The sequence below is a fragment of the Acanthochromis polyacanthus genome, chromosome 20 (assembly GCF_021347895.1).
Source record: "Acanthochromis polyacanthus isolate Apoly-LR-REF ecotype Palm Island chromosome 20, KAUST_Apoly_ChrSc, whole genome shotgun sequence".
In the NCBI taxonomy this organism is placed as follows: domain Eukaryota; kingdom Metazoa; phylum Chordata; class Actinopteri; family Pomacentridae; genus Acanthochromis; species Acanthochromis polyacanthus.
In genome coordinates, this window is record NC_067132.1 from 18242877 (window position 1) to 18255758 (window position 12882).

At 41.9% G+C, this 12882-nt stretch overlaps 2 protein-coding genes across 7 annotated transcripts in view; one reads left to right on the plus strand and one right to left on the minus strand.

Annotated features, from left to right (window-relative positions):
- LOC110968069 (solute carrier organic anion transporter family member 5A1) overlaps nucleotides 1-7488 on the plus strand; it is a 46331-nt gene extending 38843 nt beyond the window's left edge. The window contains exon 10 of the mRNA XM_022217878.2: nucleotides 4794-7488. Coding sequence (XP_022073570.1) covers nucleotides 4794-5251 — 458 coding nt within the window. The 3' untranslated portion in view covers nucleotides 5252-7488. The remainder of the gene's footprint in view (nucleotides 1-4793) is intronic.
- An 845-nt stretch (nucleotides 7489-8333) lies between these two features.
- Nucleotides 8334-12882, minus strand: part of sulf1 (sulfatase 1) — a 40043-nt gene continuing 35494 nt past the window's right edge. For 4 of the 6 annotated variants that reach the window (XM_051940353.1, XM_051940350.1, XM_051940352.1 and 1 more), the window contains one exon: nucleotides 8334-10582. In XM_051940353.1, coding sequence (XP_051796313.1) covers nucleotides 9639-10582 — 944 coding nt within the window. In that variant the 3' untranslated portion in view covers nucleotides 8334-9638. Of the gene's footprint in view, nucleotides 10583-11429; nucleotides 11481-12675; nucleotides 12710-12882 lie in introns of all 6 variants that reach the window. The other 2 variants (XM_051940354.1, XM_051940355.1) reach the window with 2 other exon arrangements.

Here is a 12882-nt window from a genome sequence, read left to right on the forward strand (position 1 = left end):
TACAGAATGTGTCTGACCAAAAACCTCTAAAGACTCACTACAGCCAAGATACTAAAGACAACTCAGCTGCACCAAATCCACTAATCACTGCATATGTTAGCACCATGTGCTAACTGTGGCTAAAGAACCACATTTACCAAGACAACTATCCAGTACAAAGCCCAAAAAACACACCAAGAAACACATTAAAGCCGGTTTTACTACTGGAAGCTGCAAGCCAATGCCTAAAGAACAAACAAAAGCAATGGAACCAAACCCGGTTCAGCGAAGAGAAGCAGAGGAAATGTTTGACTGCAGACATAAAGCAGGAAGACACTGAGCTGCTCAGGTGTTCCTGATAACACCAAGCAGCCACCTGGACAACCAATAGGAACACAGCTTACTGGAAGTCCAGAGGGCTGGCTTAGTGAAGTAAATTGAAGCAGAAAGTTAACAAAGAAAGTTGAAAACCACCATCTGATACCTGAAATCTCTGAGTTTTCACACAAAGAACACCTGAACATGTCAAACTGGTTCCATAGTAGAACCTTCACTGTAAAAACGTCATAGTATGGTGTGTTGCTCAGAAAAACATTATGACCCGGCTGTCTAGTATCGCCAAGGAGCGACACAAAAACAGGAAAACGCTGGTTTCCAGGGGGTTTTGCAGGTATTTATTTGAAAGAGCACGTTTACAACAACACAACATGTGAGCTGTCTTTAGTTCAGCGGAAAATATAATTTTTTGTCTTTTTTATTGACCAAACTTTTCAGGAAGTAGATGAAGAATAATAATAGCTCTCATGTAGAAGTCCAACTTATTTTGGATCCTTGTGGAGAGTTTAGTCTTACAGTTTGTGAAGCTATTGAGTTTTTAGAGTCACATGGATTGTCTTGACATTTAATAGAGAGTTTGGTGTCTGATTGTAATTCTGTTTATTGAATGGATAATTTAAGTTACGAAGTTATGTTTGTTTTTGTTTTGTTTAGTTGGTTGATGTGGTCAACTTGAAGCTGTTGAGTGTGTGCATTAAAATCCTCCAAGACAAATGTTACAAAGTGGTTGCTGGAGTTATTTCAATTATGCATATATTTATGGAAAATATTGCAATGTGTTGTGCACATCCAGCCACAGACCTTTCATCCATATTTTACATGACGAACCATTTTCAATACTGCCTGCCCTTGCTATGTTTTTTTCAGATTTTTTATTTAGCTCAATGTTTTTTTTTATTATCCTTTAATGTTGTCTCTATAATAAGATTTTAACAGGCAAAATGCTCTTAAATTACACCAGAATGCAGGACATAGGATCAATAAATTTCAAAAATTTCTGGGGGAGGATCCCCTGTCAGCATCCAGCACAAACCAAATCTCACTCGAAGGTCTGGTCACAAGTTGGCAGCCCTGTAGTACAGCATGTCGCTCTAAAAAGTCACAGTATCGCATGTCGCTCTAAAAACGTCATAGTATAGCATGTTGCTCTAAAAACGTCATAGTACAGCATGTCGCTCTAAAAACGTCATAGTATAGCATATCGCTCTAAAAACGTCATAGTATAGCATGTCGCTCCAAAAACGTCATAGGACGGCATGTCGCTCTAAAAACGTCATAGTACGGCACGTCGCTCTAAAAACGTCATAGTATAGCACGTCGCTGTAAAAACGTCATAGTACGGCATGTCGCTCTAAAAACGTCATAGTATCGCATGTCGCTCTAAAAACGTCATAGTATAGCATTTCGCTCTAAAAACGTCATGGTATAGCATGTTGCTCTAAAAACGTCAAGGTACAGCATGTCCCTCTAAAAACGTCATAGTATAGCATGTCGCTCTAAAAACGTCATAGTATAGCATGTCGCTCTAAAAACGTCATAGTATAGCATGTCGCTCTAAAAACGTCATAGTTTAGCATGTCGCTCTAAAAACGTCAAAGTACAGCATGTCACTCTAAAAACGGCATAGTATGTCATGTCACTCTAAAAACGTCATAGTTTAGCATGTTGCTCTAAAAAGTCATAGTATAGCATGTCGCTCTAAAAACGTCATAGTATAGCATGTCACTCTAAAAACGTCATAGTATAGCATGTCGCTCTAAAAAGTCACAGTATCGCATGTCGCTCTAAAAACGTCATAGTATAGCATGTCGCTCTAAAAAGTCACAGTATCGCATGTCGCTCTAAAAACGTCATAGTATCGCATGTCGCTCTAAAAACGTCATAGTATAGCATGTCGCTCTAAAAACGTCATAGTATAGCATGTCGCTCTAAAAAGTCATAGTATAGCATGTCGCTCTAAAAACGTCATAGTTTAGCATGTCGCTCTAAAAAGTCATAGTATAGCATATCGCTCTAAAAACGTCATAGTATAGCATGTCGCTCCAAAAACGTCATAGTACGGCACATCGCTCTAAAAACGTCATAGTATAGCACGTCGCTGTAAAAACGTCATAGTACGGCATGTCGCTCTAAAAACGTCATAGTATCGCATGTCGCTCTAAAAACGTCATAGTATAGCACGTCGCTGTAAAAACGTCATAGTACGGCATGTCGCTCTAAAAACGTCATAGTATCGCATGTCGCTCTAAAAACGTCATAGTATAGCATTTCGCTCTAAAAACGTCATAGTTTAGCATGTCGCTCTAAAAACGTCATAGTATAGCATATCGCTCTAAAAACGTCATAGTTTAGCATGTCGCTCTAAAAACGTCATAGTTTAGCATGTCGCTCTAAAAACGTCATAGTATAGCATATCGCTCTAAAAACGTCATAGTTTAGCATGTCGCTCTAAAAAGTCATAGTTTAGCATGTCGCTCTAAAAATGGCATAGTATGTCATGTCGCTCTAAAAACGTCATAGTTTAGCATGTTGCTCTAAAAAGTCATAGTATGTCATGTCGCTCTAAAAGCGTCATAGTTTAGCATGTTGCTCTAAAAAGTCATAGTATAGCATGTCGCTCTAAAAACGTCATAGTACGGCATGTCGCTCTAAAAACGTCATAGTATAGCATGTCGCTCTAAAAACGTCATAGTATAGCATGTCGCTCTAAAAACGTCATAGTACGGCATGTTGCTCTAAAAAGTCACAGTATCACATGTTGCTCTAAAAACTGCATAGTACGGCATGTCGCTCTAAAAACGTCATAGTACAGCATGTCGCTCTAAAAACGTCATAGTTTAGCATGTCGCTCTAAAAACGTCATAGTATAGCATGTCGCTCTAAAAACGTCATAGTTTAGCATGTCGCTCTAAAAACATCATAGTGTAACATGTCACTCTAAAAACATAGTATAGCATGTTGCTCTAAAAACGTCACAGTGTAGCATGTCGCTCTAAAAAGTCATAGTTTAGCATGTCGCTCTGAAAATGTCATAGCATAACATGTCGCTCTAAAAATGTCATAGTTTAGCATATCACTCTAAAAAACGTCATAGTTTAGCATGTCGCTCTAAAAATGTCATAGTTTAGCATGTCGCTCCAAAAACATCATAGTATTGCATGTCGCTCTAAAAATGTCATAGTTTAGAATGTCGCTGTAAAAAGTCACAGTATAGCATGTCGCTCTAAAAAGTCATAGTATAAGTCGTCCAAAAATCGTCATAGTTTTGAGCTGCTTTGCATTCTCTACCTTAGCCTCTTTGAAAATTGATATTCAGGATCTTTAGTTTCACCCTTTTTCATTCTCAACACAATGTCATGTGTGATCAAAGCGTTGTGAGACTGCCTATTAAATGCAAAAACTGTACACGATCCCCTTCAAAGTAGTTGCTCCCAATGCTCCTGTTATGTTTGGAACACTCCATTAAGTCAAGTGGCATCTGTGACATGTCCTCTTCCACTGGTCAAAACAGCGATCCTCCATCTTGAATTCATTGTGCTGTCAGTTAGATGTAAATGGGTGTGCATTGCTGTGATGGTATGCACAACAGTTTAGTTAGTTTATGCCCTCTGTTCACCTCAGACTCCTTTGTTTTGGAGACTCCAGACTTATCCACTGAAGCGAGCTGTAGACCCAGCTCGTCATCCATGTAAATTTTCGCTGACTGACACTGACTCTGATCTTTTCTTTGTGCCTAAATTTGAGGTCTGTTGTGAAATTGTAAATGCACACATGCCTATGAAATGAAAGGGAGCATTTCAAATGTTGCAGGAGCGCTAGGAGCAGTGTATTGCTGCACAACTTTCAGCCTCGTGTTGTCCTGTGGGTCAAAATTGACATGTTTTAAAGTTTGAAAATGTGGGAAAAAGTATATATTTTCACAGTGAAACTTGTGACAGTGATGTCCATATTTTCAACATTTTTGGGAAATCTTTGAACATTTTTTGGTGGAAAAATGAATTGTTAAAAATGTTTCTTAAGAACATTCACAAAAAAACAACCAAAATACAGCAAAATTCCCTAATATCAGAAGTTTTACTGATTATATATGTAACCACTTTAGATAATTTTAGGATTTTTTTTTTTTGAAAGATTTTTACTAATTTTTTGAAAATATTTACAAGAATTTTCTTGCCCAATTTGGGGGATTTTTTTAAAAAATAAAACTTTAAAGGGAAACTTTTAAGGAATTATTGGAATTTTCTTCCTGAAGTTTTTGCAAATTTTCGGATTTTTTTCAGACAAGGAAACAATTTTTTTGGTGCCGGTAAATGATGATAACAGGAGGGTTAAATCAGTTATGGCTTTTACTTTTTGAAAGCCCAGCGTCACAACTTTGTGATTGCAGCTCGTGACATTAAAACCATGTGAATATTAGCATGCTGCATGAAACTAAAGCAAGGCTAAAGTCTAATTACAACTTCTCTCTTCCCCTCCAGCCTACATACCCACGCCCATCTACTTTGGTGCTGTGATTGACACCACCTGCATGTTGTGGCAGCAGGACTGCGGCGTGCACGGCTCCTGCTGGGAATACGACGTCACCTCCTTCCGCTTCGTCTACTTCGGCCTGGCCGCCAGCCTGAAGTTCGTCGGGTTCATCTTTATCTTCCTCACCTGGTACTCAATCAAGCACAAGGAGGCGCGAGCCGAGCGCTGGCGCCAGCACCTGCCTCCGCTGGGCACCGTCAGCGAGCTCATATGCCACGCCGGGGGCCAGAAAAGCCACGCCCGCACCCGCTCCTGCCCCGTGTTCATCCCGCCTCGGCCCGACCCACCGGCCGCCCTGCTGCTCAACCGTGGCCACAGCAGCCTCAGTTGCCCGGGCAACGCCCTCAAAGCAATAACTCCTCCCATCTTGTTGCCACACCACCACAGAGGCTCTGTACATGTCTGAGAGCACGCCAGCCTCCCTCTGGGGTTCATTGTGACATGTGCCTTCCTGTTTGTGTTTCTGCACAACACCGTGTCTGATTTACACCAATCAGGCATGAGGCGGGGCTCCTAAGCCGATGTCGGACCGGCAGGCAGAGACACAAGTACGCCCACTATACCTAAAGGGCTGCTCGTCGTTTATAACAGATCGAAAGATGTTTTACTCAGAGCATATCATCAGCTGCAGCCACACACAGCATCCACACAGAAGGTCAGACCTCCACGTCAAGGTTTGGATGATGTAAAGACATCACATGGTGCTACTGTTAAAGGGCAGGGCATTAGAATCTCTGTACAGACAGATGATCATCATCAACACAGCGTCTAAAGCACAACAGACAAATCTGTACTATGCAAGATCCTATGTACAGCTCCTCCCTTCTCAGTACTGTACAGCTCCCTCTGTAATCCATATCTGTACCTCTTTCTTCTCCTCTGCTAAATTCACACATACCACCACGCCGTCGGCTCCTTCACGATCCCATTTTCCCCTCACAGTTTCAGCATATCAGCTGTTTCTCGTATATTTAAGCCATTCCACCTGTTCTCTCGTCTGGTTAATTCGTGTTGTCTGTATCCTCAGAAATGACAAGGGGTTTTTATTTTTGAATCCTCTCACCTCTGTTCCTTATTTTTTTCCTTAACAGTGCCTCTCAGGCTGTCTCGGCCAGTCAAGTACACAAAGCTAGCTACCAGGGTAAATGCTAGCTGCTGAAAAGCCAGTCACTGTTCTCTCAGTTGATTGACAGTATTCTGCTTTGTTGCCCTCCGCTTTTATGATAATGGAAACATCTGTCACAGATCTGGAGCCACAGTTTCTCGCCTCTGCAAGGTAATCATGTAGCTTAAAGCCGACAAGCGCCAATGGTACAGTGTGTTATGACTTTTGTGGCAAATCAAGTCAGCGAGCAACAAATGTGTATTTCATTACATGATATTATTATTATTAAAATGTTAATAATTAGTGAAGTAGGACAAAGGAATCTAAGGATGGTATCTCATCTCTGACCTTGTGGTGAAGCTACTGTTTGTCCTAAAGATGTGAAAGTAGGTTTAAAAATGCAACAAAGCTGCTCTTTTCTTTAACCCCTTTTTGAAAGCAACTAAAATGATCCGTATCTAATCTACTGCAAAAGATGCATTATTTTGACTCTGTATTGTAATGGCTTCTCCATTCTAACGGTCATCAGATGTACATAGTAGTTATTTAGCAGTCTAGACTTTTACAGAAGTAGTGCAGCAAGCATGAGCCCTTTTTATCAGCAAGATTATTCAGTTTCTTGGGTGTTTGGGGGCCATCTAGTGGACGCAGAGATGATTGTGTGAAGGCCAGTGAATGTTTGTCAGACCTGCTGTACGAGGAAACTCTTAGTTTAAAGGTTGATTATTAAACTTAGTCACTGCTCTGAATTTAGCACTCCAGTTTCCCAAAGATCAAAAAGATTATCTGCCGTCTTGGATATTTATTCTGTCCAGTGTTGAAATTATGTCTGCTAGTTTGGTGATGAAGCCACAGAAGACTCATGAGAGGCATGTTGAAAGTGCTTGCATGAGCTAGAACTGTCTCATTTCCTTTAACACTGGGCTCACGTTGTATCTTATGGGTTTTCTTTCCTTCGAACAGGAGAGGTAATGTCTGTAAAGAAGCAATAGAGGTGGTAACGGGGCCTTTTTTCTGTTGCAAAATGCACTATTCTGATACTAGATCTATCAAGTGCATTGAAAAGGTCAAATCTGTGACGTGTTTTGAAAACCAAAATTTTAGGAGTATTTTTTTTGCACTTCCTGAAGGGGGAATAAAAGAGAAGTCTAATAAATGTATTGAATTTTATATTCTCACTTTAGTTATGAATAGTTTGCAAAGTAACGGAGGATCTGATGCAGTGGATAAATTTCGATGAACATTTTTTTTGGCCAAGATTTATGGTGTTCTGCCTGGTAAGGGTCTGTCACGTGGTAAATGGCAGTGACTAATTTTAGTATTATCGTGACTTAGTACCTCAAATTACATATTCATAAGTGATCATCGTGTAAATACTGACAAAGCAAATTAAGCGTATTATAGAGCTCACGCATAGTTAGAAGCATATTTATGAACTAACCCATGACATTGTAGTTAAAAAGGAAAAAAAAAGACAAAGCTACAAAAAAAAAAGACAGTGGATTTGTCTCGCGGTGCCTGAACAGTATTATTCACAAGGGGAGGTTCATTTTATGTCCGGGGAGGGAGGAAGATGGGTTGTTGAAATTGTTTTTCTCCTGTAAATGGGACTACACAGTTAAATTAATTGAAATGCGTAAGTTATGCTACCCACAATGCCCTTCTCTCCCATTGTAATGATTCTCTATTCTTCTCCTAGTGCACCATATACATCATGCTCGCTAAAAAGGAATACCAATGCAGGATTATTGATCAGGCCCGATGCAAATGTGACTAGAAAGCCTAACAGGAGCTTCTTATGCTTTTTCCAGTCACTTTATCTAATAGCTCATGTAGGTAAAAATATAGAAAGAATCTGTTTACAGTGAGGCAGACACTACTTTAAATCAAAAATCCAAACTGTGATGTTTGTCAAAATTGGGCTTCGATGCATTACAACAATCTTCTTTCTACAATGAGGCAAGCAAACCAATCGGTGCACTCTTTGCAGGGAAGAGTAGAGAATCATCCAGTAAATGCAGTGAAGTCTGGCTGTATTGTACTGTATACCTACTACTTTGAATTCATTGTCCTGCTGTTAAAACGACTGGACTACTACCGGCACAGGCGACTTCACGTTGACTGTAAAAAATTTGCTTTAACACATTTCCTTTCTTCAGTATTTGAACTGAAAGTGAATTTCCTGGACAGAACAGAAGCTGTATTCTGAAAAAGTCGAGCTCTTATCGCTTTGTGTTCCTCAGGAGCAGAGGTCTAATTGATGTTTGTGAACAGTTGGTTTACAAATGCCTTGAATACTTGATATTTGTCATTAAAAACTGAAGAAAAAAAAAACAGCTCGTTTGAATCATTACAAAGTGCTGAGACATGTAGCGGGACTGCATTTGAGGTTGAAGGGGTTTATTTCTTAACAGCGTCGTGGCTTTCCTGACACCAGACTTGTTCTACACACACCGTCAAGAAGAGAAAAGAGAAGGATGAGGTTTTGACGAGAAGTATTGCCCTCTGCGGACTCGTAATACTTTGCTTTACTGAATGTACAGTTACAGACAAAGCTGGAACACAGTGTGCCGTCATAGAACCAGTTTTCAAGGACTATACGGTTACATTCGAAATGAATCGGTCATGTGCAACACTACTCTGGATTATCAAAGCATCTTACCATAGGGCACATAATGAACCGGTGACATTTCTGAAAATAAATCTTACACAATGAGCGTTCTCCAACCCCCTGGTGATTGTGTAAGCACTTTGTTGTGAGACGTGAGGAAAATATGACTTAAAAACAAAATGCTGTGAACTGTGATAAATGTGCAACTCTGCAAAGTTGCAACTTTTGCAGTGTTGCAGCTAATTAGTTAGTGAACAATAAATAGTGCCCCGGCATCAAAAATTAACACCCAAGCTAGGCAGTTTTCCTCACCTGCGTGGAGCAGTTATAGGTTTGCTGCAGTTCTGTAATTCATGTCAAGACGTCAGCTCTAAATGTTCTTTGAACTGTCCCGTGATTGTCTAAACTTTATATTACTGCGACATGGATGTTATGTTGATTTTCAGAAGTGATAATCCAGGGTTTTTTTTTAGGTATAATCATTTCGTTATAATCTAATTTCACAATGGACACAAACTTCAAAACCACAAGCAGTGGAGGGTGAGGATCATAATGTGAAAGAGTTAAAAAGTGCATTCGGGGACTGTTTTGCCTTCTGATGGAGTTTCCTATGACTGAGCAGGTTTAGGATTTCTGGTTTGTTAAAAGACTGGAGCGTACCTAACTAATGCTAATCACCCATTCAGATGCGGAGATGGTTTCACCACTCACACTTGTTTTTCATAAAAACATATATTAAAAACATCAATGGTGTTATCCATATGGAATTAATCACTTTTAATTCCAACACTTAAGTTTAGCTGCATTAAGGCTTTTTCTTTTCTAAATATATATTTGAAAAAAAGAAAAAAACATAACACTGTTTTACTAATAAATGTAGGCACCAGTAAAAAAATAAACAATAACTTTAATACTCATTATACAACTCTGACTGACTGAGGTGGCTTTTCTCGCCATTGCTTCTTGGCGAGCTCGTCTCCTAATCGCCTGTGTCTCTGTGTCACCGTGGCGACTAGAAGCTCATTGGCTGGCTGGCAGGCTGGCTGGCTGGCTGGCTGGCCGGAGCTTGTGTCTGCCTCAGAGGGTCTGATTGGAGGGTTGAGGCAGGGAGCCGCTGCCCTCGTAGTCCAAGGTAAGAGGCAGCGCTGACTGAGGCAGCACTTTTAGTACCACCCCAACACTCTGTGGGGCGCTAGTCTGTGTGGTGGTGGGGCTCTTGGTGGCGCTGACCTGTACCTTGGGCCTCAGAGTCTGTGGGGAGAAGGGAAGGTAGCCTTGGGCCTGGAAAATGTCCTCTTCTTCTGCGGGGTCCAAGACGAGGCCGAGACCCCGTGGTCTGGTCGCCTCTCCGTGGCTCGGGCCTGGTTCTAACTGGGCTTGCAGGCTGTTGTGAGTGCGCAAGAGGCTGTCGTGTCGTGTCTCCAGCTCTGTCATTCCGTTCCCGCTGAACATGTCTCCTTCCAGCTCCTCCAGCTGCTGCGCCCACGTGTCGCTCTGGAAGATAACCTTGTCTCTACTCGGACCTGATGACGACACCACTGACATAACAGACACCCCGGGTCTGTTGACGAGCCTCTCGGGGAGTTCGTTGACAGCAGATTCCAGTTTCCTTTCCAGTGCGGGTCTGGGCGTGGGTGGTGCTGATGGCGTTTCGCTGGGGGCGGGGGCGGCGGGGCGAGTCTCTGTGGCCAGGCCCGGCCAGACGTCACTGGCAGAGGCCAACTCTTCTCCGCTGCCTTCTTCGAGGCCTCCACCCCCGGCCCCGGAGCCCAGCTCTGGCAGGGTGGAGTCGTCAAGCTTATGGGTTTGGTTGAATTTGGATAAAACGTGTCGCAGTGCAAACATATTATCTACATCCTTCTGGAAGTTGGCCCAGTTGTCTGGGCTGGGGCTGTAGTCAGGCCTACATTCATACAGGCTTTCGTTTATGCTATACAAATCCTCCAGTTCCTGCCAGTTCACCTCCTCATCTGTCAAGTTGGGCAGTTTAACCCTGTCGTCCTTCCCATACTGGCTGTGTGCTGCCGAAGAAACACAAACAGAAGACCGTGAGGATCTGGGGCTGAAAGAACGGGGAGCTCTGCTCAAGTTTACTCAGACAGCATGCAGTCATGCCCAGCTTCCAGCTCTCACTAAAGCAGCACCTCCATGGGGTCTGTGGCCCCAAGCAACACACACACACACACACACACACACACACACACACACACACACACACACACACACACACACACACACACACACACACACACACACACACACACACACACACACACACACACACACACACACACACACACACACACACACTTCAAAGCAGCATTAGATAAACTAGATAAACACTGCACTCACACAGAGCTCAAGCCATGAGTAATGCAAACACATGCTGCCTTTTTTGCTAATTCACATTAGAAAGAGACTGAAAAGAAAAAAATATTTAATGATGATCCATTTTAAAACACTTGGCTACCATACTAAGCTGCACAAGAAATATGTAATGGCGTAGTTAATGACAGGCCTGGACCGGATTGAAAAGCAAAGTGAGGCAACCTGGAATAAAAGAACGTAGCAGCAGAAGGAACAAAAAGGTGGTCAACAAAACAAGGAAGAAATAAAAAAAATAAGAAAACAAGCTTGCACTGAATGATGCCTTCTCAGAAAGAAAAAAAGAGATCAATTCAAAATGCTATAAAGAGAAGAAACATAAGAAAATTGCAGCAAAAGCCTTAATCAGAGCTGGCTGAGCTCAAAGTCTGTAGGTAAAACTGAGGGCAGGAAGTATCACTTCTGGTTGGCTTTGACATCAGCTTCTTTCTAACTACAGCAGCTAGAGAACGAAGATAGTTTGACATAGGCTTAGGGACTCACAGGAAGGAGAGGCTTGGTCTCCTCTTTGACCACTTTCGATGCTGCTGTCGCCTGGTAAGCAGGTGCCAGAAACAGAGGTCAAAAGTGCAGAGGTCAGTGGGAGGACAGAGAGGTCACGGCAACTCAAATGTCCATTCTACCACTAGTTAATGGCCATGAAGCAGATATGAGAGCTAATCTGGATGTCATGCTACACTGACACAAAACGTGATGACTGTTTATTATTCGTGGACATGGCTGGCATGGAATGTGATGTGTCAAGGGAATACTTTCAAATTCGGGGTGGTTGTTTGATTTCTTCCTGAAAGTTAGACGAAAAGATTGATACTCCTCTCGTCCCAATAAAATGAAACCTACAGCCAAAGAGATGTTGGTTTAGCTCCAAAGATCAAAAACTAATCCCCCCCTTCAGCACTTCAGACGCTCACAGACACACACCTTATTCAGCACAGTTGTGACCTCAGGAAGTCGACGCTTCCAGCCAAGAAATATTGCATCACCTAACTCCACATTAAACTGCAAATTGCTGTTTTTACTCTTCGCTTTCGTATGAATGAAACGAACGAAATATAAAGTGCCGATTAGTGAGCTTTAGATGTGCTTGTGGGAGGATTTTGCGTTCCCATTTGGAGACTTTATGCTAAGCTAACTGTCTCTGGGCTGTATATTTAGCGTACAGAACATGAAAGCGGTATCAATCTGCTCGTCGGTCCCTCAGCAGGAAAGCAAACAAGCTTATTTCCCAAAATGTCAAACTATTCCCTTTCATGATGCGTGAGGGGGATGATACAGTATCAGGCATTGTCATTCACGTGCACTTAATGCATGGGTTGGTCTCAGGTAAACACAGCACCTCCCTATATGACTTTGTATTATGCTTACAGCCATGCTATCTTAGAAATAACTAAAAAAAAAAGATAGATTTGATTTTTAAACATGGGAAACTAGTTTGCACTTTCAAGCAAAGGTGTGAAAACATGTGGCAGAGAACATTTTTAACTGCTTATTCCATATTCAAGTAGCTGCAGACTGAGGTTACACAGCAGGTAAAGGTGAAGATGGACTGTGCACACAGAGATGGGAGAAAAATATACATCTGTTACGATTTGTTAGAGTGATCCCAGCATGCAGCCACAGATCAAGTGTCGGCACTCCACGAATGGATGTATTAGTGGGAATGAGGCAATTCGGCCCATGCAGGTGTTAACGAAAAAGCCACTGAAGAGAAACAAAACTTGGCGGATACCTGTGTGGCTCATAGCTTCCTCCATCTTTACCTCCTGATCGGAAAAATAAAAGCAATCGATTGTTAATGCTTTGATTCAAGGAGACGTGGGAGGGAAAATAAATAGATCATTCACACTGAAGGTTTCTTCATGCACTGCTGCTACTCGCTATGGAGAAACGCAATTATTGGATGATTAGAAGGAAGGAAGGAGGAGGAGGAGGAATG